The sequence below is a fragment of the Geotrypetes seraphini genome, chromosome 5 (genome assembly GCF_902459505.1).
Source record: "Geotrypetes seraphini chromosome 5, aGeoSer1.1, whole genome shotgun sequence".
Lineage (NCBI taxonomy): Eukaryota > Metazoa > Chordata > Amphibia > Gymnophiona > Dermophiidae > Geotrypetes > Geotrypetes seraphini.
In genome coordinates this window covers 21392929-21419765 of record NC_047088.1, presented here as the reverse complement: position 1 = coordinate 21419765, position 26837 = coordinate 21392929, and the positions used below count along the sequence as shown (strand labels likewise).

Here is a 26837-nt window from a genome sequence, read left to right as displayed (position 1 = left end):
AAGTATTTATCCTCTCCTCCCTGGCCAGGTAGAAGCAGCAGTAACGAATGCAATTCGCTACCCTGCTGCTACTCCGGGCGTCTTCTCTCCATTCAGCCGCTCAAGGGGAAACAGGAAGTTTTCACTGAGGGCGGGCCGCAGTGGAGAGAAGACGCAAGGAGTGGATTGCTAAATAACTACCGCCACCGGCAACATATTGTAACGTCAAAATAAAGGTAGATGGGGGAAGAGGGGAGATGGACTTGGGGGGAATTGGTCGACTAGAGGAGAGATGGGGAGAAGATGGATGGGAGAGATGAACTTAGTGGAGGGGGGGAGATGAACTTGAGGGAGATCATTGAGGGGAGATGGACTTGGGAGAGAGGGAGAGATGGACTTGGGGGCGTTAGTGGACTGGAGAGGGAGAGATGGGGAGAAGATGGATGGGAGAGGGGAGAGGTGAACTTGGTGGAGAGGGGAAGATACTTGGGGGAGATCATGGAGAGGGGAGATGGAGGAGGGATAGCAAAAATAATGGATCTAAAACAGGAGAGGGAGAGAGATGTTGGACAATGGGATTTAGGGAAGGAAGGAACAGAAAGGGAGAGAAGTTGGACAAAAGGGATGGTGTGGAGGGATAGAGATACTGGATAGGAGGATAGTTAGAAAGAGAAAGAGAGAGCTGGTGGGGAAGGAGGGAGAGAAGCTAGAAGAAAGGGTAGTTGAGAAATGGAGAGATGGTGGATCTGGGGATGGTAGGGTCTATCGCTGCAGCTATGGGAATAGAGATGAAAAAAAGGAAAGATGCCAGACCTCCAGGGAAGGGGAGGACAGAAATGGAAGATGAATGGTTACCATGGAGAAAGAAGAAAACGACAAATGAGCAAGAGACCCTGGCAAACAAGTTATCAGAAGACGGTTTTGCAAAGCCTGGGACCAACATGATTTGAAAAATGACCAGACAATAAAAGGTAGAAAAATAATTTTATTTTCTGTTTGTGATTACAATGTTTCAGATTTGAAATTTGTATCCTGCCAGAGCTGGTATTAGACCGCGAACGTGATCTAGGATTTAGCAGGGAGAGGAAAAGTCTTGTTTGTTTATTTATTTTGTTTACACCACAGGACCAGTGTGGGTAAGAGAGGGCAAAGGGGGTGAAGAGGTTATAAAATAAACCCACCAGGATGTTTTGGAAAAAAATACCCAATTTTGCAGGAAAATTAAATTGAAAAATCGATTCAATAGGCTGAATCGAATTGAAATATTTTTCCTGAATTGGGCAGCACTAGTGGGAGCCTTTGACTTAGCCTCCTCTAGATCCCTTGAGGATGTAATTTCCCAGATGATTTGAGTTCCAGAGCAAATGACCTGGTTAGAGCAGGTAAAAGGCGATAATGTGTCCCCAGTGAAGCACAGTTTTTACACCTGCTGCAAAACTCCAGAAAGGACATGGGAGCAATTGCAGGGGCCCTCTGGGAGTCCTGGACAAGATTTCTCCCCAGAATTCATTAATGAGATGTATGAAGCCTATTTGATCAACAGCAGCCGCATGGAACCCTTGGGAGTTGTGGTGATGCTGGTGCCAGGGGTCACTCCCCTTAAGAGTGCAAGTCCACCCCAAAGAGCCATGCACATGAGACGGGGGGGGGGGGGGGGTCCAGTCAGATAAGTACTAGAATGAGGAAGATTCAGTAAATATGTCTCCAAGCCTGGGTTCCCTACAGCAGGAATTTCTGCATCACAGCTAGGGGAATTGGATCCAGATTAGGTGGAGGCCCTCGATCTTGGAAAGGACCGGATGGTGTGCAGGCTAATTAAGCCCTTGGCACTTTTTGGAGATAATTATGGAGTCTCTCCAAGAATTAAAGATAGAGACTCCGCAAATCTCAGCTACCCAGTGCTCACTCATGAGCAGCACTTAAGGCTCAGACTACATGCTTTCCCTCTCACCAGGACATTACGAAAATGTTAACAATCCACTGGGAAGTCCCGGTAGGGCCCCTTCGGGTATCCAACACCATGACTAAACTTTATCCAATGGATGCAGCCTTTAACCAACTATTTACTCCACCAAAGGTAGATTCCCTGGTGGCGCAGGTGACCAAGCATACATATTTCACCTTTACGGTCTCTTTAGCAAAGGTACTAGTGCTCTGATCTTACAACTAGATTTCAGCAGTGCTTTTGACCTAGTGGATCATGAAATAATGCTACTTTGCTTGGACGCTTTGGGGCTCTCGGGAAGAGTTTTGAACTGGTTTCAGGGTTATTTTGACCAAAAGATCATATCAAGTAGTCTGCGATGGGAAATACTCCAGCTCTTGGAAAAATCCTTCAGGAGTGCCCCAAGGCTCTCCACTATCTCCTACCTTATTTAATATCTACATTTCATCTTTAGGTCATCTATTACAAAAGTTAAACCTAAAATACTACATATATGCTGAAGATATCTCTATCTTAATTCCGCTGAATAACGTGACCAACGAAACTGTAGAACACATTACCCATATCATGACTGAAATTGAACAGTGGACAATCAATTTTAAATTGAAATTAAACACAGAAAAGACAAAAATTTTCCTGGCAAGCCCAAAGGATAAAATTATCAGAACATCTTTACACCTAAATGGTCACGATTACCCAATAAAAACCATAAAAATACTAGGAGTCACATTAGACACCCACCTGACCATGATCAAACACACAAACCTGGTGGCAAAAAAGTGCTTTATGCACTATGAAATTGAAGACAATAAAAAAATATTTCGACCCTCTATCTTTTAGACTTCTGGTTCAGTCATTGGTCTTTTCCACATTGGACTACTGCAACATTTATGTGGGTTTACCTAAAAAAAACTGTAAAAAAATTAAGAATAATGCAGAACACGGCCGTCTGCTTAATATTTGAACTAAAGAAAAGCGAGCATGTTAGCCCCTACTACAAACTGCTACACTGGTTACCAATGAAGGCGCGAATAATATTCAAGTTCTCTTGCCTATGCTTTAAACTGGTGTGGGGAATGGCCCCTACCTATCTCTTACCACATTTTGAGCTACACATTCCCAGTAGGACAACCAGAAACTCCAATCTTTTTGCCTACTCAAGGATCACTGATTGCAAATACAGGTCCTTTATGGACAGAACTTTGAAGTCTCAAGCTAGCAAACAGCAGACCTGGCTAGGCAACTACATCAACAGAGCTAGGCTGACCTATGTCGCATTTCGGAAAGAAATTTAAGACAGCACTATTCAACAGATTAGGAGATAAATCAGTTACCAGTTCTAAACAATTAACTCCATGCTGATAACTTGAGAAATATGTGTACTATACTAACTGTATTGTATTGTATTTTACTAATTGTAATCTGTAATTCACTGACTGTACTGTATCATCCTCGCCATTTGTATTCTGTAATTTGCTGACTGTCCAGCTCTCTGCACTGTGAACCGCCTAGAAGTCGTAAGATTATGGCGATATAGAAGAAATAAAGTTATTATTATTATTCTTAGATCTTCCAATGAAGGTGGAGTAGTATTGAAAGATACCCAGGACCACAGGCTAGATTTTATTCTCAAGAAACAATTCAAAGCCATGGCCTCAGGGTTAAAGGCAGTGGCATCTTACGTTGCACGTGCTTGCCGCTCCAGATTGTGCCAGTATCCGAAGGCAGCTGTCAGACAGGATCACCAATTTCTTATACTTGATGTAGACTATGTAGTGGATGCTCTTTTTGATCTGTTCAGGGTATTGAGCAAGGTTTCCATATACTTTCTGCCCTCGGGATGCTATGGATCAGTCAGTGGACAGGAGACTCTGCCTCTAATGTGATGCTGAGCAAGCTGCTATTTAAAGGGCAATTGTTTTTTGGGAAAGGTCTGGGCAATCTCAAGGCCAGCATGTAAGATTGTAAACCAATCTTTGCTCAACAGCAGGACAAGAACCCCCAGGGGATTGGGTTGAGATAATTTTTGTAACTCCAGGCATCTGCCTTGCCCTAGATTCCAGGGACTGCTTTGATAATTCTTGAACATTCAGGAATGATGTGCCTGTTGCACTAGAAGGGAAGATTAGGTACTTACCTCGATAATCTTTTTAGTAGACAGGCACATCATTCCTGAAGCCCACCCTGTCAGATGTTCTTTAGCCTGCTTACTACCTCAGACATGCCTAGATGATTTTCTTCCCTTTATCCAGTAAGGACATGGATGTGAATTTCACTGCTACTAAAATGAATCCAGGAAGTACTGCCTTTACTCCAAAATGGTTAGTACAGGTTGCATTCTGTTTTTTGTCACCTGATTTTGTGTTATAATGGGGTTATGTTTTTTTCAGCTTCACTTGTTATATATTTTTGAGATATGAGCAGAACAGAAATATCGCTTGGGGAGTATCCCCCATACCCCTCCCTCTTATGTTTCCTCTCTAGGGGTGAATATCTGCTTTGATATGAACTGGGAAGTTGGAGGACAGTCCAGAGAGATGGGAGGCAGAGCAAAAAATTATAATAGGGCTCTGCACAAATTCTCATGGGAATAGATTGGCTACCTAAAGGTTCAGGAATGATGTGCTTGTCTACTAGAAAGATGATTATCGAGATAAGTACCTAATCTTCCCTTACTACTCAAAGTGTAGGTTCTGCTTTAGTTCATTATATTATAACAGATATCTTACAAGTACTCTTAACCGTAGGCACCCAGCAGTTTACTTGAAGCTTTGGAACAGCATTTGGCATCTCTAGAAGGGAAAAAAACTAAGGAAGTCTCTGCTGCTAGCAGGTAAGCAACAATTGGTTTGTGTTTGAGCTGTACATCTTCTAATTTGGTGTGTCCTATAAGGACAAGCCAGATAGCAAGTCCTCATAATTAGATATCATCATCTGACAGATAAGCCTCACCAGCTTAGAAAGTTTCTACATGCTTTTAAAAGGCATTACCACTAAGTAATGCATCTGACATACTGTCCTTACATCATTGTGTGGGGCTTTTCTTGGTGTTCTCCTTTTCTCTTATGAGATTTTCTTTTTTTAACTGTTTATTGTGCATAGACTTCTCTTTAACCTCTAGCATCCCTAGTTAAGGGTTTTGGCCTTTTTTAAAACTTTTTCACAATTACCTATTGTTGTCGCCTTTTTAGATACTTGCCTGCCCATTTAGGCCTTAGTTTTTCAAAATAAATTGTGGTTAATGTGGCAAGATCACATCCAAGATTCAGAGCTGTGAAAAAGTGTGAATAAAAATTCAGCTGTCCATTGTCTTTGAAAGAATTAGTCTCGGAGAGTCCAGGAAATGCACTGGATGTTGGAGATGCATCAGCTATAAAGGACTTTGCTCTCCTTCATCATTGAGCAACGATGCAGACTACCAGGAATGAAAATCTAATCTGATCTTTAATTTTTATTCATTTATTCATTCAATTTTTTATAACGTTCTTCCAGGGAAGCTCAGAATGGTTTACATGAATTTATTAAGGTACTCAAGCATTTTCCCCTTTCTGTCCCGGCGGGCCCACAATCTATCTAATGTACCTGGGGCAATGGGGGGGATTAAATGACTTGCCCAAGGTCACAAGGAGCAGCGTGGGGTTGAACCCATAACCTCAGGGTGCTGAGACTGTAGCTTTTAACCACCGTGCCACACTATAGTGGATCGCACTATACCTACAGAGGTTCAAGGCAATTTACAGAACAAGAAAATCCATGTAGAACATGGGGGAATATACAATGGTGAGACATGTAAATTAAAATTCATAGGAAATACATAGTAGCAACAAGATTCTACATTTCAGTCAGTTATTAAACATAATCAGAAGACAATGTAAGCAACCAAGGAAACATATGTAGTAGTTATAGATTATAAATTTTAATCATAGTTGAGTACAATTGGGAGGCAATATATGGAAAGTTGTCAAAACGAGCGATATTACTGTACTTTAGTAGAGTTTGAGCAGAGATCATGGTTATGGTCAAAATTACTGTCATTGGTTTATGCTATTGGTCATTTGGGTAGTCTGTGAAGAGTAAAAGTTTTTGAATTAGTTTTTTGAAGTCTGAGTCCATGAGAGTCCTAGGCATAAAAGTTTAGTTTGAGTTTGGATTTGGAGAGTGAGTATGTTGTTACTGATTAGGTTCAGATAAGTTGTGGTATAAGTAAGTTTTTAGATTTTTCCTGAACTTTAGGTAGTTAGATTTTTTCCTGGTGTTTGGTGGCAGGCTGTTCCAGATTTTAATGGCAGTATAGAGTAGGTGAACAAGGAGTTGAAGGTTCTTTTATGTTTTGCCTCTTTGTATGAAGGGAGGACCATCACCGCAGTATTGGCTATTCTTGTTGAAGTAAAGTGGTGTTCGGAAAAAATATGAATTAATACCTCAAAAAAGTTGATATTGCATATATGGTATAAGATGTAGGACATTTTGAATGCAGTTTGTGAAGAGAGCAGTAGCCAGTGAAGTTTGTGATAGTAGTCTGATCTATCAATCAAATTTCTTGAGCCTGAATGTCAGCCTGATTAAGAACATAAGAATAGCTTTACTAGGTCAGACCAATATTACATCTACCCAGTATCCCGTCTTCACAGTAGCCAATCCAGATCACACAGTACCTCTCACTGTAACTTCATCAAGTGTTCTCTAGTCTGTGTAATTTTTGGTGAAGTAAAATATTGATCCACTTGTACCCATTCTACACCATTCAGGATTTTGTAGACTTCAATTGTGTTTTGAATCGGTTGTAATCATAACTGTCTAGTGTTTATTCCAGCATATTACATTACATTACATTTCGGATTTCTATTCCGCCTATACCTTGCAGTTCAAGGCGGATTACAAAAGATTTGTCTGGACATTTTCCAGTGAAGATACAATTTTTTTTTTTTTTTAAACATATGGGAGATAGCTGGATAGAATTCTATGGGAACTTAAGGGATGGATATTAAACTGACAGTGCAGAACTGTGTGAAAAAGACAAATGGAATACAGTTAGAGAGGGTAAGATTACAATCTATTTATGGGGTTTGTTTACTTGGAAGGTGTTTAGGTGGGTAATTTGGGGGAGAATTATCTAGAGGTAGGTGAATCTTCTGGAGGTAAGAGAGGAGGGGTTAAGATATTTGGATGAATTTTTTGAAAAGCAGGGTTTTGATTTCTTTTCGGAATGTTTTGAAGTTGTCTGTTATTGTCATCAGGTTGGAGATGGAATGGTTGAGTTTTGCTGCTTGTGTTGCCAGAAGGTTGTCAAACATTTTCTTGCATTGTGTGCCTTTGAGTGGGGGGAAGGCGAAAGGGTTCGAAGTTCTTCTGTGTCTTGAGGTGGAGATCTGGTTTAAGCGGTTATTTAGATAGGAGGGGGAAGAGCCGTGTAACGCTTTGAATACTAGGCAGTGGAATTTGAATTGAATTCGTGCTTGTATGGGTAGCCAGTGAGAGTCTAAGAAGGCAGTTGTTAAGTGATCGTATTTTTTAAGTGAATAGATCAGTCTGAGGGCGGTGTTTTGTATGGTCTGGAGTTGTTTTATCATAGTGGCTGGACATGGAAGATATAGGGAGTTGCAATAATCCAGCAGACCTAAGACGATTAGTCTGAATTGTGCTTGGTTGAAGAATTTTCTGATTTTACGTAGATTTCTCATGGTTAGAAAAGCTTTCTGGGTCGTCTTATTGATCTGGGACTGCATTGTGCAACATCTGTCTATCGTAACTCCTAGGAGTTTTAGTTCGGGTTGTATTGGGTATTTGGTATTTTTGATTTCTAGTTCGGTGATGGTAGGAGTTTGGGCCTTTTCGAGCAAAAGGAATTTTGTTTTTTCTGGGTTCAGTTTTAGTTTGTGATCCATCATCCATTTTTCTACTGTATCTAAGGTTGTTTCTAGCTTTGTTGTGGTGGTGGTCTCTGATGGGTCGAAAGGGAGGAGTATGGTGATGTCGTCTGCGTAGCTGAAGGATGTGACATCTAGGGTATCAAGAGTGGCTCCTAGGGAGGAGATAAAGAGGTTGAAGAGCGTAGGTGAAAGAGGTGATCCTTGTGGAACTCCGCAGGGATTTGCCCATGGCTCTGACTTGATATCATTGAATTTTACCCTGTAGGTTTTAGATTTAAGGAACCCTTGAAACCATTTGTAGACCTTGCCTGAGATTCCTATGGCGTCGAGAATCTGTAGTAATAAGGTGTGGTCAACTAGGTCAAATGCTGCGGAGAGGTCTAGTTGTATTAATATCATTTTTTTTCCTTTGCTAATGTGTTGCCGTGCTGTATCTAGTAATGTGACAAGTAGTGTTTCTGTACTATGGTTAGTTCGGAATCCTGATTGTGATGGGTGGAGTAGGTTATGTTTTTCCAGGTATTCGGTGAGGTATTGAGCAACTAGGCCTTCTATTATTTTAACGTATATTGGTATTGAAGCGATAGATCTGTAGTTGGAGGGGCTATCTATTGGGCTTTGTGATCTTTTATGATTGGGGTGATTAAGATCTCTCCTAGGTCCTGTGGGAATTGGCCTTCTGTCAATGTGGTTTGAATCCATAGCATGAAGTTGGTTTTGAATGTGGTGGAGGCATTTGATAACAGGTAGGTGGGGCAATTATTTAGGTCGCTGGAAGCATGGCTGTATTTATTGTAGAGTCGGTTCATATCCGACCAGAGTAGGATTGGGAAGTCGGACCAGCTTCTGTCTGCTACGATGGCTTCGCCTGTTGAGGGGTTTGTTGTTATCTTTTCTAGATGGGTGTGTGTGTTGATGAATGTGGATCTGATATTGGTGATCTTGTTTTTGAAATGGTCGGCTAGGTGGATGGCTGTTGGTGGGTGGATACCTTGGGTGGAAAGGTAAGGTTTGGTATCAGTGAGGTTCTTTACTAGGTTAAATAGCTTTTTGTGTCTGGGGTTTTTGTGCCTATCATTTTGGAATAGTAAGCTTTTCGTTTTTCCTTGAGTTTGGTTTTGTATTGGTTAATTTGGTTTCTCCATGCAGTTTTGGTGTGTTCTAAGTTCTTATTTTTTTTCCAGTCTCTTTCTAGTTGTCTGCAGAGCTTTTTAGACTGGAGAAGTTCGTAGTCGAACCATTTATCAGAAGGTCTGCATATTTTGAATTTTATTTTTTCTGGGGCTAGCTCATTTAGAATGGTTTCGCTTATGGATCTCCATTGGGATACGAATTCGTTGGGGGCTATGTTGGTGGTGGCGTGGTCAGCTTTATCCCAGAATATAGAGGGTTCGATTTTTTGGCGTGCTTTGAAGGAGGTTTTTTTTGGAGGTTGTTTGTTAATTCTTTGAGGCCAGTTGATGTCAAAGGTGTATTTATAGTGATCTGACCAGAGGGAGGGGTGCCATGCCCCGTTTGAGATATTGATTTTGGGTTTGTGAGGGTGTTGGGTCATGTAAGCAGCGAGATCTAATTGGTGGCCTTTTTCGTGTGTGGATTGGGGGTTGAGGATCTGGTAGTTCAGTGCATTGAGGTATGAGAGTAAATTTAGTACTTGTTTTGAGGTGTGATCTTCTAGATAGAGGTTTACGTCTCCTAGGAGAAGGTTATGAGGAGATGTTAGGGAGTTCTGGTAGATAAATTCTTCTAGGGCTTGTTTGTTGTCATTCCATTTTCCTGGTGTTGAGTAACAGAGGATGCATATTAGAGTTCCTATGAGAGAATCATCGGATAGTTGACAAGCTAGGAGATCTAGGTGGGGGGTGGAGTGTTTGTCTAGGGTGTTTATATTGATGATGTTTTTGAGTATGATGGCTAGACCTCCACCACGTTTTTTTTCTCTGCAGATTAGTTCTATTTTATAACCCATTGGGCAGAGTTCTGTGATGGAGGGATCGGATTCTGAGGTTAGCCAGGTTTCGGATAGGAATAAGCAGCTTAGTTGTTTTTTAACTATCCAGTCTTTAATAAGGTCTGCTTTTGTGCTTATTGATCTGATGTTCATGTATGCACAGGATAATGTGGTGTTAAGTGTTTGGGGAGTGGTTGAGCAGTTTGGATGAAGGAGATTTTCTTTGGAGTGTGGGTGATAGTTGTGGTTTACTGATTTTGGTTTTGGGGGCGGTCTTTTTCCCCAGCTGGTTGGTATGCTGATATGGTTGAGTGAGGAGCAATCTATCAAGTTTCTGGGTGAGTATAGTTTTCTGGAAGGTAGAGTGGCTCTGTGGGATTCTGTTAAGGTTGGGATAGAGAATGTATGATATCCTTCTGCTTTTCTGTTGGTTATGAGTAGGAAGAGCAGTAAATGTAGGAGTGTGCTTATAGAGAAATTGGGAGGCATAGTGGTTTTTGTTTAGGATGCTAGAGAGTCTGGTTCGGGGGGTGCTATCAGTGTTAAGTGGGATTAAGGAGAACTATCAGTGGGATATAAGAGTATTGGCAATAGCAGTTTGTCTATGCTTGTCAGGTTATTTTGGAGAGAAACAGTACTATCAACTTATCAGGCTCTATGAGGATATGCAGGTTGATTTGGAGATAAACAGTGCTATCAGCTTGTCAGGCTATATGGAAGATATACAGGTTATTATGGAGATAAACGGTACTATCAACTTATCAGGCTATATAAAGATATATGATTATTTTGGAGGTAAACAGTACAGACAACTATCAGGCTCTAGGAGTGTATGCAGGTTCTTTTGGAGATAAACAGTACTATCACTTATCAGGCTAAATGGAGATCAACAGGTTCTTTTGGAAATAAACAGTACTATCAGCTTATCAGACTATATGGAGATATACAGGTTATTTTGGAGATAAACAGTACTATCAACTTATCAGGCTGTTTGGAAGTATACTGGAATTTGTAGGTACTGTCAGATTCTGCAGGATTGTCAGCAATGGTAGGTGCAGTATATGGATGACGATTATGGAGGATTGAAGAGTCTATCATAACGTTTGTCGCTTCAACTCGAGTCGCTTCACAAAGGCGTGCACTAAGGCGCACGCGCCTTTGCCGGCGCGCCAAACGGCAGAGCGCCGTTGGCGCTGCTCACTTTAAGTAGTAGGCCCCTGCTGGACTCGGGGGGAGGGGGGGGCGGAGACGGCTCAACGCCCCCGCAGGATCGGGCTCCTGCCTCGTTCTCTGCCTGCCCTCTGGATCGCTGGGGAGAGCAAACTGGGCTTGAACAAGCAGCTTCCACGCTGCTCACTTTAAGTAGTAGGCCCCCGCTGGACTCGGGGTGTGGGGGGGCGGAGACGGCTCAACGCCCCCGCAGGATCGGGCTCCTGCCTCGTTCTCTGCCTGCCCTCTGGATCGCCGGGGAGAGCAAACTGGGCAGTAGTCAAGTTGTGATAGAATGAGTATTTGGAACAGAATAGCAAAGTGATGCTCAAAGAAGAGAGGTCTAATTAGCTGTAGATAGTTTTCTTCCACAGGTGTGATACTTGTGATGGGTAGGAAAGTAGAGTCAAGAATGACACCTGGAATTTTCATTCTAAGATTGGTTCCAGATGGTAGTCAGGGAATGAGAGCAGTTTGGGATGTGTGGAATCAAAGCAGTTTGGTCTTGGTGGCATTTAACTTGAGTATGTTTTTGGTTGTCCAAGTGAATATTTTGGTTATCCCTTTCAGGATTTTTTTCTGGGGCGTTTGAGGATGCTGGGTCCAGTTGTATAAGTAGGAAAATATCATCTGTGTAGGGGAATTTCTGCTCTCCATTTTTAAATTCATAGTTCTCAATGAGCTCATGAATAGATTGAATAGGATGGAGGTTAAGGGGGAGCCTTGAGGAACACCGCAGATTGACTTCAGGTTTGTACACTAAATATTCCCTGTTTGTCACGAATGAGTGGAACCAATTTAATACAGGGCTTCCAATTCCAATGTCACTGAGTCCTGATATTATAGAAGGTTGTGATCGATAGTCAAAGACGGCAGAGAGATTGAATTAGAATTGTCCTTTGCCGAGTGCTTGCTTTTCGTTGGTTGTCAAAGTGAGAAGTAGCAGTTCAGTGCTGTTGTGCTCTGAATCCATTTTGTTTTGGGTGCAGGCAGGGGTGTTTGTCAGTTTATGCATTAAAGGTGCTTGCATACTTGGGTTTTGAGTAATTTTGTTGGGGTATTCCTGCAATCGGTCTATAGTTGGAAGATGTGGATAAGTCTGCTTCTTGGGTCTTGGTTATTGGAGTTAAGGCTATGCATTCCATTTGGCCCGACGTAGCAATTGTGCAACAGGGCATTAAGGACATTAGTTAGCCATAGGATTATAGTGTTAGGTGCTTCAGCTAGTAATTTGCTTGGGACGTTATTCAGTATGCTATGTGTGGAGAGTTTTTTTTGTTTTGTTTTTGTAAGAAGCAACATCTTTTGCTGTTAGAGTGGTGAATTTGTTTTGGGTATGATCAGCAGAACAGATGTCTTGGGTTTCATTGTCTCGGATTTACTTAGGAGGTTGTGGTTGTTGGAGTCTACTGATTGGTTTATATCCTCTTGGACCTTTTTTCATTTTGTCTAAGAAGTCAGCTAGATCCTGGATGCTAGGTTGTGTGCGGTGAGGGATAGACCTGGGGCTGGAGGTTCTGTTAAGGTATGCATTATAGAGAGAGGTTTCTTGGAATCAAAGGTTTCTGTGGCATAGTAAGCCTTTTTATGCTTCAGCAGTATGGAATTTTTAAGTTTTGATTATCTTCCATAGAGATCTATGATCCAACTGTTGGCTTTTCTTCCATGGTCTTTCTAGTTATCGGCAAACCTGTTTTTCAGCTTTTAAGGTTTCAGTATACCAAGGCTTGGGTTGAACGTATCATGTGATATTTCATAGGTGCAACAGAGTCAAGAATATGAGTTATAACGGTTTCTCAACTTCTTTAAGCCAAGTACCTCCTAAGTCTAACAAATATCAACTGAGTACCCCGCCCAAGCTCTGCCCCTGACCCCACCCCCATAATAATAGTGCTAATTGTAATTCAATTTCTTCCATTCATTTTTCATAGGCACACGATATAATCTTATTAACTATTATTACATAATGGTAACCACAAAATTTTAAAAAAACACAGAGAAAATGTTAATTATCATTTGTTTTTTTCCCAAAGAGGTCAAGGCAGATGACTTCAAAATATGCAATGTCACCTCAGGAACAGCTACAAAAAAATAGACAAATATAGTGCAAAATATAGACAGCAAATATAAATTATCAAAACTGACGTATTTAGGTCACTAAATTGAAAATAAAATGGTAGGTTACAATGGAAGATCATTTGTCTCTCGAAATGACAAATGATCTTCCATTGTAGCCCACCGTTTATAATTCTTTTGTAATCCGCCTTGAACCTTAAGGTAATGGCGGAATAGAAATCTCTAATGTAATGTAAAATCATTTTCCCTACCTTTTGTTGTGATTTTAATAGTCTCTGGTTGCACCTCCTAACTATGAATTTAATATTTCTTTCTTTTCTGCCTCCTGCATGCTTCCTTTCCTCCAGACCTCATTCCTGTCATGCAACCAACATCTCCCTCTGTCCCTCCTTGAGTCCAACTTTTCTTCCTCTCTCCTCCACTCTCATTGGCAACATGTCTCCCTCTCTCTCTCTCTCTCTAACTGTTCATCTGTCTTTCTCTTATTCTCTCCCTTGCTGCAAAGAGAGTGGGGAAAGAGAGAGAGATCCAGGGTGCATCTCTCCCAACCCCTGTACTGCCACATCCAACATTTCTCCTTCTCTCATCCCCTGAATCATGTGCAGCAGTTTTCACCACTTCCCACCAGCCCCGTGACCATTTCTCCTTCTATCACCCCTCTTCAGCACAATGCCACATCTCTCCCTCCATTACTATGTCCAACATTCCTCCCCTTTGCATCCCCTTCAATCTGTCCCTCTGTTCTCTCTCCCCTACTATATCCAACATCTCTCCCTCATTCTTCTGTTCCCCATGCATCTCTTCCTCAGTCCTCTCGCTCTATGCCCAACAATTTTCCTCTTTCTTCCTTTCCTCATGTGCACCATCTCTTTCCCTCTCACATACTCGTGCCCAACAATTCTCTCTTTCTATTCCCTTCCTCCTATGCTCCAAGTTAGTGCCTCCTTCCTCCCTCCCTTCTGTGTCCCATGTTCATGCCTCCTCCCTTCCTTCTGTGTTGAATTTGTGCCCCCTCCCTGCCTTTGTTCCAAAATCATGCCCCTCAATGTTCCAATGTGCTCCTTCCCACCCCCCTCCTTTCACCCTTTATTCCAGAAAGATCATGTCCCCTTACTTATTCGAGCCGCACTCGCTCCTTCTGCCTTCAGCGGCTATCGTTGCAGGGACGCACAGGCAGTGTTCACACACTGCACATGGCTAATCCAAAATCTTTCCCTCCAACATCAGCTCTGATGTCAAAGAAGTTTCCAGGCAGCTATGTGCAGTGTGTGAACACTGCCTGTGTGTCCCTGCAGTGATGGCCGCTGAAGGCAGAAGGAGCGATTGTGGCTTGAACAAGGAGATAACTGGGACACCTCCCCCCTCCAATGCTGACCCGGAAGGCTTTCCTCTGACGTCAGCTCTTGACATCGGAGGGAAGCCCTGTGGGTCAGCTTTGGAAGGGGGAGGGGGGGACAGGGATCCCCGGCAGCCGCTTCAGCAGAGAGGGGCGGACAGGAAGGAGGGATCTCTGGAGGCAACTTTGATGGATGAGATCTTTCTTTCTGTTTCTCAGTAATAGGGATGTGTGATTATAGGCATGTGGGATCTCATAGAGAGAGGAAGAGATAATGGTTACTGCGGATGGGCAGACTAGATGGACATATAGCCTTTATCTGCCATCTTGTTTCTATCTTTCTATTTGATTTACCCTTATGATTTCTACAGTCGTTATGTATTACTTCTTGTATTAAAGCATTTAAAATAAAAAAAACCAAGCAAAAACATATGAGAGGACACTAACCTTCATCCAGCATGTACTAGTAAGATTAACAACTTGAATTTTTGAAGGGAAAATAATTTCTTCCGTTGACTGTTGAGTGTTTCTCATCAAAGAAACCATCAACTAGCTCATCTTGTTGCCACGAGATCTCTTGTCAGCCATTCAGATAGCAGCTCTGCACAGGACAGGCGTGTATGAAGATTGCTTCTGCCCTCATCAGAGCTTTAAAGGTAGGTTTTTAAAAAGTCTGGGAGGCAAGAGGGAGGTGGGATTTGTCGGACAGGAGGCAGGAGAGATCTCTCTTGTTTCTGGACCACTAGGGCTTACGGCAGGCTTGGGTGAGTGGGTGTTGATCCGAATATAAAGAGACCCACATTTTTAGAGCATTGTTTTACCCCAAAATCGTATATTTGAGTATATATGGTAGTTCTTTATATCTGTATCCCACTTAACTAACTTCTTCCATTACTCAGAAATTATTTTTGATTCAAAACTCTTCATAAAAAAAACCTCACCTGTTGAAGCTTGGATTTTTTTCTATTTACATGATAAATCTGATCTCCACATGCTTGTCCAAGCATTATTAGTTTTATGAATGGAATACTATAATTCCATCTAAGCAAGGATTGCAAAGCAGTAGTTATGTCTTCAATCCGTTCCAAACATTTAGCCTATTTTTCTCTGTCAGGCCCAAAAGTTTTGATTGAGCCACTTTCTTACTCTCTACTTTATACTGTCTATCTGTTCAATATCATTTACAGTAGGACACTGATTATCCGGACTATCTTCAGTAGAGAGCAGTCCAGATAATGGAAAATCCAGATGATTGGACATTATGTTTTTGAAAAGAACATATACTTTGGATATTATTTTTTTGTTTTTAGTAATGGGAAAAATACCAAACTATTTGTGATGTTATATAATAATTTTTATCCCAGGACATGCAGGCAGCATCCATGTTACACGTGGGTGATGTCATCCAGGGAACCCGGTATGGACAGTGCAAAAGTATACTATAACTGTAAAAGACTTAAGTCTCAAGATTGCCCATACCGCACATATGCAAGTGCCTTTCTTTCCGACGTCAACATATGGGACCATTAGTTCTCGGTTTTGTGCATTATCACAGACACCAGTACCATTGACTGAGGTCAGCATAGAGTTTGTCAACCATGTCACCATATGAAGAAGTTCATAATAAGACTAAGAAACATAAGCATCCTTTTCCCTCCAAGAATCCATTGGCAGTGGCGCCACAAGCATCCACTCCATCGGTGCACTCCAGACACCCGACACCATCCGTGCCTTCAGTACCACATGCACCATTGGTACTAGCACCTTTCCTACAGGACCAGATTTGGCAACTGCTGCAGAGAGAACTAGCTGGTATATTGCAGGTGCACTCAATGCAACAACCTGTTACATGTCATCCAGTCTCATCTCAGCCTGAGCATTGCCCCAGGAGATCATCAAGGGACCAGTCTCAATTGGCACACTATCACTGTTCTATATCAATGAGACCTCCTTCTTCCAGGAAGCATATTTCCTTTTCTACACTTCGACGTCCCTCAGCTTGGCATCGAGGCTTATCCCGAAGCACATCCCATCATTCACCTTGACATGATGCTCGATGTTCCCCTCAACTATCTGCTCTGTGATCACCTCATCCATCACTGCATCGATTTTCTCAATGTAGAAGCTTGCCTTGATATTTACCTCATCATTCTTCTCGATGTTCTCCATCTTTAAGGCAACACACTGAGATGTATGATTCAGATTTATCACATTGATCTTTCTCTGACTATCCAAACCTGTCTGCAGATAGTAACTTAGTAGATGACGGCAGATAAAGACCCGAATGGTCCATCCAGTCTGCTCAACCTGATTCAATTTAAATTTTTAAATTTTTTCTTCTTAGCTATTTCTGGGCAAGAATCCAAAGCTTTACCCTGTACTGTGCTTGGGTTCCAACTGCTGAAATCTCTGTTAAGATTTATTCCAGCCCATCTACACCCTCCCAGCCATTGAAGCCCTCCCCAGCCCATCCTCCACCAAACGGCCATATACAGACACAGACTGTGCAAGTCTGCCCAGTACCAGCCTTAGTTCAATATTTAATCTTATTATCTGATTCTAGACTAGATCTTTTGTGTTCATCCCACGCTTCTTTGAACTCAGTCACAGTTTTATTCTCCACCACCTCTTTCGGGAGCGCATTCCAGGCATCCACCACCCTCTCCGTAAAGTAGAATTTCCTAACATTGCCTTTGAATCTACTATCCCTCAACCTCAAATTATGTCCTCTGGTTTTACCATTTTCCTTTCTCTGAAAAAGATTTTGTTCTACGTTAATACCCGTCAAGTATTTGAACATCTGAATCGTATCTCCCCTGTCACTCCTTTCCTCTAGGGTATACATATTCAGGGCTTCCAGTCTCTCCTCATACGTTTTCTGGTGCAAGCCTCCTATCATTTTCGTCGCCCTCCTCTGGACCGCCTCAAGTCTTCTTACGTCCTTCACCAGATATGGTCTCCAAAATTGAACACAATACTCCAAGTGGGGCCTTACCAATGACCTGTACAGGGGAATCAACACCTTCTACTGACTACGCCTGTCTTTATACAGCCCAGCATCCTTCTGGCAGCAGCCACTGCCTTATCACACTGTTTTTTTGCCTTTAGATCTTCGGACACTATCACCCCAAGGTCCCTCTCCCCGTCCGTGCATATCAGCTTCTCACCTCCCAGCATATACGGTTCCTTCCTATTATTAATCTCCAAATGCATTACTCTGCATTTCTTTGCATTGAATTTTAGTTGCCAGGCATTAGACCATTCCTCTAACTTTTGCAGATCCTTTTTCATATTTTCCACTCCCTCTTCGGTGTCTACTCTGTTACAAATCTTGGTATCATCTGCAAAAAGGCACACTTTTCCTTCTAAGCCTTCAGCAATGTCACTCACAAACATATTGAACAGGATTGGCCCCAGCACTGATCCCTGAGGGACTCCACTACTCACCTTTCCTTCCTTCGAGCGACTTCCATTAACCACCACCCTCTGGCGTCTGTCCGACAGCCAGTTTCTGACCCAGTTCACCACTTTGGGTCCTAACTTCAGCCCTTCAAGTTTGTTCAACAGCCTCCTATGAGGAACTGTATCAAAGGCTTTGCTGAAATCCAAGTAAATTACATCTAGCATATGTCCTCGATCCAGCTCTCTGGTCACCCAATCAAAAAATTCAATCAGGTTCGTTTGGCACGATTTACCTTTTGTAAAGCCATTTTGCCTTGGATCCTGTAACCCATTAGATTCAAGGAAGTACACTATCCTTTCTTTCAGCAAAACTTCCATTATTTTTTCAACAACTGAAGTGAGGCTCACCGGCCTGTAGTTTCCTGCTTCATCCCTGTGACCACTTTTATGAATAGAGACCACATCCGCTCTCCTCCAATCACCAGGAATCACTCCCATCTCCAGAGATTTATTGAACAAGTCTTTAATAGGACTCGCCAGAACCTCTCTGAGCTCCCTTAGTATCCTGGAATGGATACCGTCTGGTCCCATCGCTTTGTCCACCTTCAGTTTTTCAAGTTGCTCATGAACGGCGCAGAATCTACTCCATTTTCTCGTGTAACTTTGCTAGACAATCTCGGTCCTTCTCCAGGATTTTCTACTGTGAACACAGAACAGAAGTATTTGTTTAGCACATTCGCTTTCTCCTCATCACTTTCCACATATTGGTTCCCAGCATAAGATGAGTCTTATGGAATTCCCTCGGACACAGATCTCTGCCTAAAAGACTCATTTACAAAGTTTATTAGACAGTTAGGGCAGGCTCTTATCAAAATGATATCGGAATCAGAGCCAAAGGCAGAATTGTTTGATGCCCTGGACTATGAACAGTGTCCCAAAGATTGTTTTAAGTTATTATTCCACAATCGGATAAAGGATGCTGTGTTCAAGAAACTCAAACACCATTACTAGTACCAGTTGCCCCATGTAAACTTGACACCTTGTAGAGTATCCAATGTTGCCCAGGTTTTTGATAAACCACAGCTGCAACATAATCACTTTTTATGGAATCTGCTTTTAAAAAAAATGCAACAGTTTGAGGAACTATGTTTCAACTCCACCAGGAGGAGAGGGCAAAACTCTCGATAGGTTTTGACACAGAGTATTCTAAGACTCTGTGCTAACCAGCAGAATATTCAACTACAATTTTTATATGATTTTTTACTTTTAAATCTTTGATTCAAAAGCTCTCCTCATTTGATAAATATCTTCTGGAAGAACACATGAGTCATTTCTATAATCTTTGAAACGAGGAAATACATGGCTACTAAAATGGTATGTGGCCTTCGTTGTAAGGTGTATGCGGACAGACTTAAAGATCTCTATCTGTATACTTTGGAAGAAGACTGGTCCGCTTAGAAGACTTATAGGCGGTATAAAAATTTTTATTGAACTTGAAACTTTGAAAGGCGGGAGATATGATAGAGACATTTAAATACCTACATGATGTAAATGCACATGAGTCGAATCTTTCAGTTGAAAGGAAGATCTGGAATGAGAAGGCATAGGATGAAGTTAAGAGATGATGGGCTTAGGAGTAATCTAATGAAATACTTTTTTACAGAAAGGGTGATAGATGCGTGGAACCGTCTCCTGGAAGAGGTGGCGGAGACAGAGACTGTGTCTGAATTCAAGAAAACCTGGGATAGGCACGTGGGATCTCTTAGAGGAATATTTATTTGCTCAATTATTTAGCCCGTCCTCTCAAAGGAGCCCAGAATGGGTTACAAAGTAGAAACATAGAAACATAGAAAAATGACGACAGAAAAGGGCCAAAGCCCATCAAGTCTGCCCACTCCAGTGACCCTTCCCCCATGAGTTTGCTCACCAACCAAGTACATCCACAATATAATCGAGAGAGGACAGAGATGACATAATTTACAATATAGACATGACAATAAAACATATGCATTAAGCAGCATCTGGTGAGAGTTAGGTGGCGTAGGTGTGTTGACTCTGATGGTATTTCTAGGTGCATGTCCTTAAGGCGCTGGGTTTGTGAAGAGGAAGGTTTTCACAACCTTCCTGAAGCTCCAGTGTTCTAACAGATGTGGGGGGGGATGGTGTGCCATAGTCTAGCTCTGATTGGCCCAGACACCCCATAGGAGGAGTCTTAGACATCCAGGCCAATCAGAACTATGATGCACTGTGGAGAGAAAGTCCCATTATCCCAGGACAAGCAGGCATGATATTCTCACATGTGGGTGACGTCATCTACGGAGCCCCGATGCGGAAGCATTTTCAAGCAAACTTGATTGAAGATTTAAGTTTGCTCTGCTGCTCCACGCATGCGTGCCTTCCTGCTCCACTAGGGGGTGCATCCCCTCGTGGTCTCCAGTTCAAAATTTTCCGCTGAGCCTAGAAGTCGTGTTTTTTCAGGCTCTGCCCCAACTGCCTTCTAGCACCGCGATTTTTCTTGTTTTTCATCGTTTAAGTCACTGTGCGCGAAATTTTTTCTTCTTCAACTTGATTCCTGCTTCGTTTGACCGACCCGGAGGCTTCCGGGTCCCCGTGGCCGCGTGGCTACTCGAGCCGCGGCCACTTTCGATTCTATGTCCCGGCCTTTGACCGGCTTTAAAAAGTGCACCCGGTGCAAGCGGCTTCTATCCATCACAGACCCGCATCGCCAGTGCATCCTCTGCCTGGGGGCCGCTCATCCAACCGACTCCTGTCCCCAATGCGCTACTTTCCAGAACCGGGCCCTCCGTCGAAGGAAAGCCCGCATGGCGGATCTTTTCGCCCCAGACCAACCTTCTACCTCGGCCTCGAGGTTGGCCCCGGCCTTGACCTCGGCCCCGAATACCTCGGCATCGCCTCGAGACACGACTCCGAAGTCCTCGGGACAACAGAAAGCCTCGGCTCCGGGTAAGTCCCCTCTTCCCTCTTCAGGTTCTGTACCAGCGAAGAAACCAACCTCGGGGACACCGGCGACGCATGGCGGAAGTCCCATGCTTACAGCCCCGACGAAGCCCTCCAAGCCTTCGGGCCGTGCCTCCACCACACGGGAATACGCTGATACGAGGTCGCCCCTGGTGGAGTGCACCAAGGCAGGGGACATGCCTTCGATGCTGTCCGTGCCCGTCTTCCAGGACTTACTCCGAGCAATGATCTCGTCGGAGCTGTCCGCTGCAATGGCCCATCTACAACCGGCCTCTGCCTCGACCTCGACCCCGCATGTGCCAGACCAGCCTGAGCCTCGCGTTGAGCCACCTCGGGGAACAGTGCGCAAACTTCGCCGCATCTCATCCTCCTCGCCGAAGCACCCGAGGCGCTCTCCCTCCACAGACCGCCACAGGGCAAAACGTCGGGCTAAACCAAAAGAAACCTCGAACCGCCGTACCTCTAAGAAGGCCCGGGGTTCCCCCACTCTACGAGGCCATTCACCTACACCTCGTACGGGACCGCTGAAGGTGGCAGAGTTATCACTCTCCAACCCACGCATCCTCCGAACTCCCCCTCGGACCGGGGCTCCGATCCGAGGTTTCGGGCTTTCACCAAGGGAGTCCGGGTCGAGGTCACCGATTCGACATCGATCGGTACCCCGAACCCCGGCATCGTCTCCGAGGGGCTCCTCGAGACGTCGGAGATCCACGACCCCGGAACACTTTCACAGTACTTCCCCGGTCTCGGAGCTTGGATCGGAGCAGGAACCTCGCTACTCGAGGGAAGCCTCCCCTTCCTTCTCCACCCGACGGAGGTCTCGTTCACCGACACCCCCCCCCCCCCCCACGGGGCCTCGGGAACATCCCGACCATCCTTCTCACGCTTTGTCCAGGACATGGGCCACGTTTTGAATTTAGACCTCCAGTCCGACTCCAGATACTCTAAAGAGTACCTAGCGGAACTGGATATGCCATCACTACCCAGAGAGTCCCTTCGCTTACCGCCTAACCCGATACTCCAACAGGCTCTATGGTCACAGCCGTGCCCTCCAAAATGGAGGCCAAGTACCGTACAGTACCCTTTCCGGGATTTGAACAACCACAGCTCTCCCACCAGTCACTGTTAGTAGAATCCTCCTTAAAAAAGGCTCACCCCTCCCGGGTCTCAGCGGCGGTCCCCCCAGGCCGAGAAGGCCGAACCCTAGACAAGTTCGGCAGGAGACTATATCAAAATGCGATGATGGCCTCTAGGGTGCAAAGCTACACTTTCACCTTCACATCCTACCTCAAACACCTCATTGGACTACTGAGAGCCTTTGAGACTGACCTACCGGCCTCCCGCCAAGGAGCCTTTAGCCTACTTTTGGAATCCCTCTCCAACCTACGCCTCCATCTATTCCACGCGGCCTACGATGGCTTCGAACTCTCCTCCAGAGAGGCAGCTTTTGCTATCGCCATGCGCATACTAGCTTGGCTACGCCTGGTCGACATGGACCCCAACTTACAGGACCGGTTGGCTAACCTCCCCTGCGTGGGAAAAGAACTGTTCGATGGCACTATCGAGGCGGCTACAAAACGCCTCTCCAAACACGAACGCTCGTTTGCCTCCCTCGTCCGACAAAAGCCCAAACCGCCCGCGTCCAGGCCGTATAGGGCCCCTCCGCGCCGCTACCCACAAAAATCCACTCCTGCCTTCTCGCGGCCTCCACCCAGGCGTCCGCAAGCCCACCACCGGGCCATGCCCAAGTCCCAATCGCCTGCGACTACCAAACCATCCCCGTCCTTTTGACGGGATACGCGGAAGGGGGCGGGCCCTCTCCGCCATAGTCCCAGGCCTCCTTCCAATTGGGGGTCGCCTCAAAGCCTTTTACCCTCGCTGGGAACAAGTCACGTCGGACGCATGGGTCCTTGGCGTGATCTCATCAGGATACTCTCTCAACTTTCGGACCATTCCTCCGGAAAACCCCCCAAGGAATTGCCCTCCCAACCGGACGCAGCTACCCCTACTCCTCTCCGAAGCTCGAGACCTGCTTCGCCTGAGAGCAGTGGAGGAGGTTCCCCCCGACCAACGGGGGAAGGGCTTCTACTCCCGTTACTTCCTGGTATCGAAAAAAATGGGAGGCTTACGCCCAATACTAGACTTGAGACGCCTCAACAAATTTCTGATACGAGAAAAATTTCGGATGCTCTCCCTACCGACCCTCTACCCCCTGATCGACGAGGGCGACTGGCTCTGCTCCCTCGATCTCAAGGAGGCGTACACACATGTCCCAGTGCACCCCGCTCACCGCAAGTTCTTGCATTTTCAGGTAGGGGACTGGCACCTACAATACCGTGTCCTTCCCTTCGGCCTAGCATCGTCACCTCGGGTCTTCACCAAGTGCCTCGTGGTGGACGCAGCAACCTTACTCTCCCAGGGCCTCCAGGTATTCCCCTACCTGGACGACTGGCTGATCAAAGCCCCGTCCAGGGAAGCGGTTATCTCAGCGACCCAACAGACTATTACCTACCTACAAAGTCTGGGGTTCGAGATAAACTTCCCAAAATCCCAACTACGCCTCTCCCAGTCCCTACAGTTCATCGGGGCCACGCTGGACACTGTTCGCCTCCGTTCCTTCCTCCCCCCTCCGCATCTAGAGGCGTTAGTAAGCCTGAGTCGAAGGTTTTCCCTGCTGACCTCGGTATCAGCTCGGCAGATGATGACTCTTCTGGGCCACATGGCCTCCACCGTCCACGTCACACCCTTCGCCCGCCTCCATCAGAGAATTCCTCAATGGACCCTGGCCTCTCAATGGCGTCAAGACCGGGACCCGATCGACTCCGCTGGTGGGCCGACTCTTCAAATCTTTCCAAAGGTTTGCTCTTCCTCACCCCACCCCACAGCAAGATACTCACCACGGACTCGTCGGAGTACGCTTGGGGAGCCCATCTGGACGGCCTATGCACTCAAGGGATGTGGTCAGCAGAAGACCGTCGCTGCCACATCAACGTGCTAGAGCTTCGGGCCATCTATCTCGCAGCTGTAGCTTTTAAACATCTGCTCCACGACCGAGTGGTTCTCATCCGAACCGACAACCAGGTAGCAATGTACTACGTAAACAAACAAGGGGGAACAGGGTCTTGGTCCCTTTGCCGGGAAGCCCTGCGCCTCTGGAAATGGGCAATCTCCAACAACACCTTCCTTCGAGCGGTGTACATACAAGGAGAACAAAACTGTCTGGCGGACAGACTCAGCCGCCTCCTCCAGCCACACGAGTGGTCACAGCACTCTCAGATCCTACGACAGGTGTTCGAAAAGTGGGGGACGCCTCAAATAGATCTATTCGCATCCCCCCACAACCACAAGCTGCCTCTCTTCTGCTCCCAGATGTACTCCCTGGACCGGCTCGAGGCCGACGCCTTCCTCCTCGACTGGGAGGGAAGGTTCCTATACGCGTTCCCGCCGTTTCTCTGATACTGCAGACGCTTGTCCACCTGAAAACAGTACAAACCACCCTGATCCTGATTGCTCCTCGCTGGCCACGCCAGCCTTGGTTTTCCCTTCTACTTCAACTCAGTGTCAGAGATCCACTGCCTCTGCCTCTGTTTCCCTCTCTACTATCACAGGGTCAGGGTTCGCTGTTACATCCCAATCTTCAATCTCTTCATCTGAATGCTTGGTTTCTCTCCCCCTGACTGCTCTCCCCGTGTCTCAATCAGTCAAGGAGATATTGGAGGCCTCTAGAAAGACCTCGACGAGAACCTGCTACTCCCAAAAGTGGACCAGATTCTCAACCTGGTGCTCCTCCCACAGCCAGGACCCGGTGTCGGTCCCCGTCCCTCTGGTCCTTGACTATTTACTTCAATTATCTCATTCCGGCCTAAAGACCAACTCCATTCGAGTACACCTCAGTGCGATTGCGGCCTTTCATCAGCCCCTGGAAGGGAAAGCCCTCTCGCTCCATCCCTTAGTCTCTCGCTTCATGAAGGGTCTTCTGAATGTCCACCCTCCTCTCAAACCCCCTCCGGTGGTTTGGGACCTCAACGTGGTTCTGGCTCAACTAATGAAACCTCCATTTGAGCCCCTAGACAAATGCCATCCAAAATTCCTCACTTGGAAGGTAATTTTCCTGCTTGCGCTCACTTCCGCTCGGCGGGTTAGTGAGTTACAGGCTCTGGTAGCGGACCCACCCTTCACGGTATTCCATCACGACAAGGTGGTACTCCGCACCCATCCAAAGTTCTTGCCTAAAGTAGTGTCTGATTTTCACCTCAATCAGTCCATTGTCTTACCTGTGTTTTTTCCCAAGCCCCACTCTCACCCCGGAGAGGTGGCGCTCCATACTCTTGACTGTAAGAGAGCGTTGGCCTTTTACCTCCAACGTACTCAGTCACACCGGAAAGTCCCACAATTGTTTTTGTCCTTCGACTCAAACCGGTTAGGTCACCCAGTCTCCAAGCGCACCTTGTCCAACTGGTTGGCCGACTGCATCTCCTTCTGCTACGCTCAGGCTGGTCTCACTCTGCATGGTCGAGTAACAGGACACAAGGTCCGAGCGATGGCAGCCTCCATAGCGTTCCTCAGGTCCACACCTATTGAGAAAATCTGCAAGGCTGCCACGTGGTCTTCGGTTCATACCTTCACCTCCCACTACTGTCTGGACTCTCTGTCCAGGAGCGATGGCCGGTTCGGCCAATCAGTTTTACGAAATCTATTTGCTTAAATTGCCAACTTCCCTCCATCCCTTTTCAGTCAGCTTGGAGGTCACCCACATGTGAGAATATCATGCCTGCTTGTCCTGGGATAAAGCACAGTTACTTACCGTAACAGGTGTTATCCAGGGACAGCAGGCATATATTCTCACAACCCGCCCACCTCCCCGAGGTTGGCTTCTTTGCTAATTAAGTGAACTGGAGACCACGAGGGGATGCACCCCCTAGTGGAGCAGGAAGGCACGCATGCGTGGAGCAGCAGAGCAAACTTAAATCTTCAATCAAGTTTGCTTGAAAATGCTTCCGCATCGGGGATCCGTAGATGACGTCACCCACATGTGAGAATATATGCCTGCTGTCCCTGGATAACACCTGTTACGGTAAGTAACTGTGCTTTTTAGATGATGCAGGCAGACTAGCTGGGAGGAGGGAGTCCGCGCCCTCCTTGCACCTATGTTGAGGTAAGGGAGGGAGGTCACTTGGCAGTGGTGAGAGTGGACATCTCTCCTGCTGTGGGTGGTGCACGCAGCTGAGTGGCGGCAGGTGTATTGGCAGTGGAGAGGGAGGGCATCTCTCCCGCTGCTGGTGATGAATGCGGCTGAGTGGCAGCAGGTATCTTGGCAGCGGGGAGAGTGGGCATCTTTCAGGCTGCGGGGAGGGGAGTGCAGCTGATTGGCGGTAGGCGTTTCTTGGCAGCAAGGAGAGTGGGTATCTCTCCTGCTGCAGGGGGGTGTCGCTGCTATTCTGGAGGAGAGGAGTGTTTGCTGCCACTGTAGGGGAGGGGTGTTGTGATGGCAATGGGGGAGAGAATGAGCATCTCTGCCACTGCATCACAACATAGGCTTTCTAGCTTTCTCTGACACTGACCAGCACCCCTGGACCAGTTGTTTATTTTTGTCGCAAAAAGCCGATGCCACTTTTAGAAAATGACCCGGCATTTTTTAAGAATGCACCGGAGAGCTCGGTTCATTTACATGTCATTGTCAAAGACTGCTAGAAAGCTCGCTATTGACAAAGATAATCCGTTTTGATAATCTGCCACTAAAATGCATACAGGCTAAATCGCCTGTAAACAGTTTAGTGACGACGTTAAAGTTTTGAGAATCTTCCTCTCAGTGCTTACAAACGGGGAAGGTGTTTCTGATGTTACAGTGGGTGATCATCTAGCATCCACTGATCACTGCATGGTACGGTTTAATATTAAGAAGGGTATAGAGAGAGCTCATTCAAAAGCAAAGGTTCTAGACTTTTAAAAAAACTAACTTTGTTCAGATGGGGGATTACATCAAGGAATTGTCTGAATGGGAATGTCTAGGAGTAGAAATGCAGTGGGCAAAACTGAAAGGAGTAACTGTAAGAGCGACAAACCTTTTTGTGAGGCAAGTTAGTAAAGGGA

General features: G+C 45.4%; 1 protein-coding gene across 3 annotated transcripts in view; it reads left to right on the top strand.

Moving 5' to 3' along the window:
- The window catches only part of LOC117361116 (phosphatidylinositol-binding clathrin assembly protein-like), a 273794-nt gene that overhangs the window by 132204 nt on the left and 114753 nt on the right, over positions 1 to 26837 (top strand). For 2 of the 3 annotated variants that reach the window (XM_033946028.1, XM_033946029.1), the window contains exon 9: positions 4672 to 4757. The exons of the other annotated variant lie outside the window; for it this stretch is intronic. In XM_033946028.1, coding sequence (XP_033801919.1) covers positions 4672 to 4757 — 86 coding nt within the window. The remainder of the gene's footprint in view (positions 1 to 4671; positions 4758 to 26837) is intronic. 3 annotated transcript variants of the gene reach the window in all.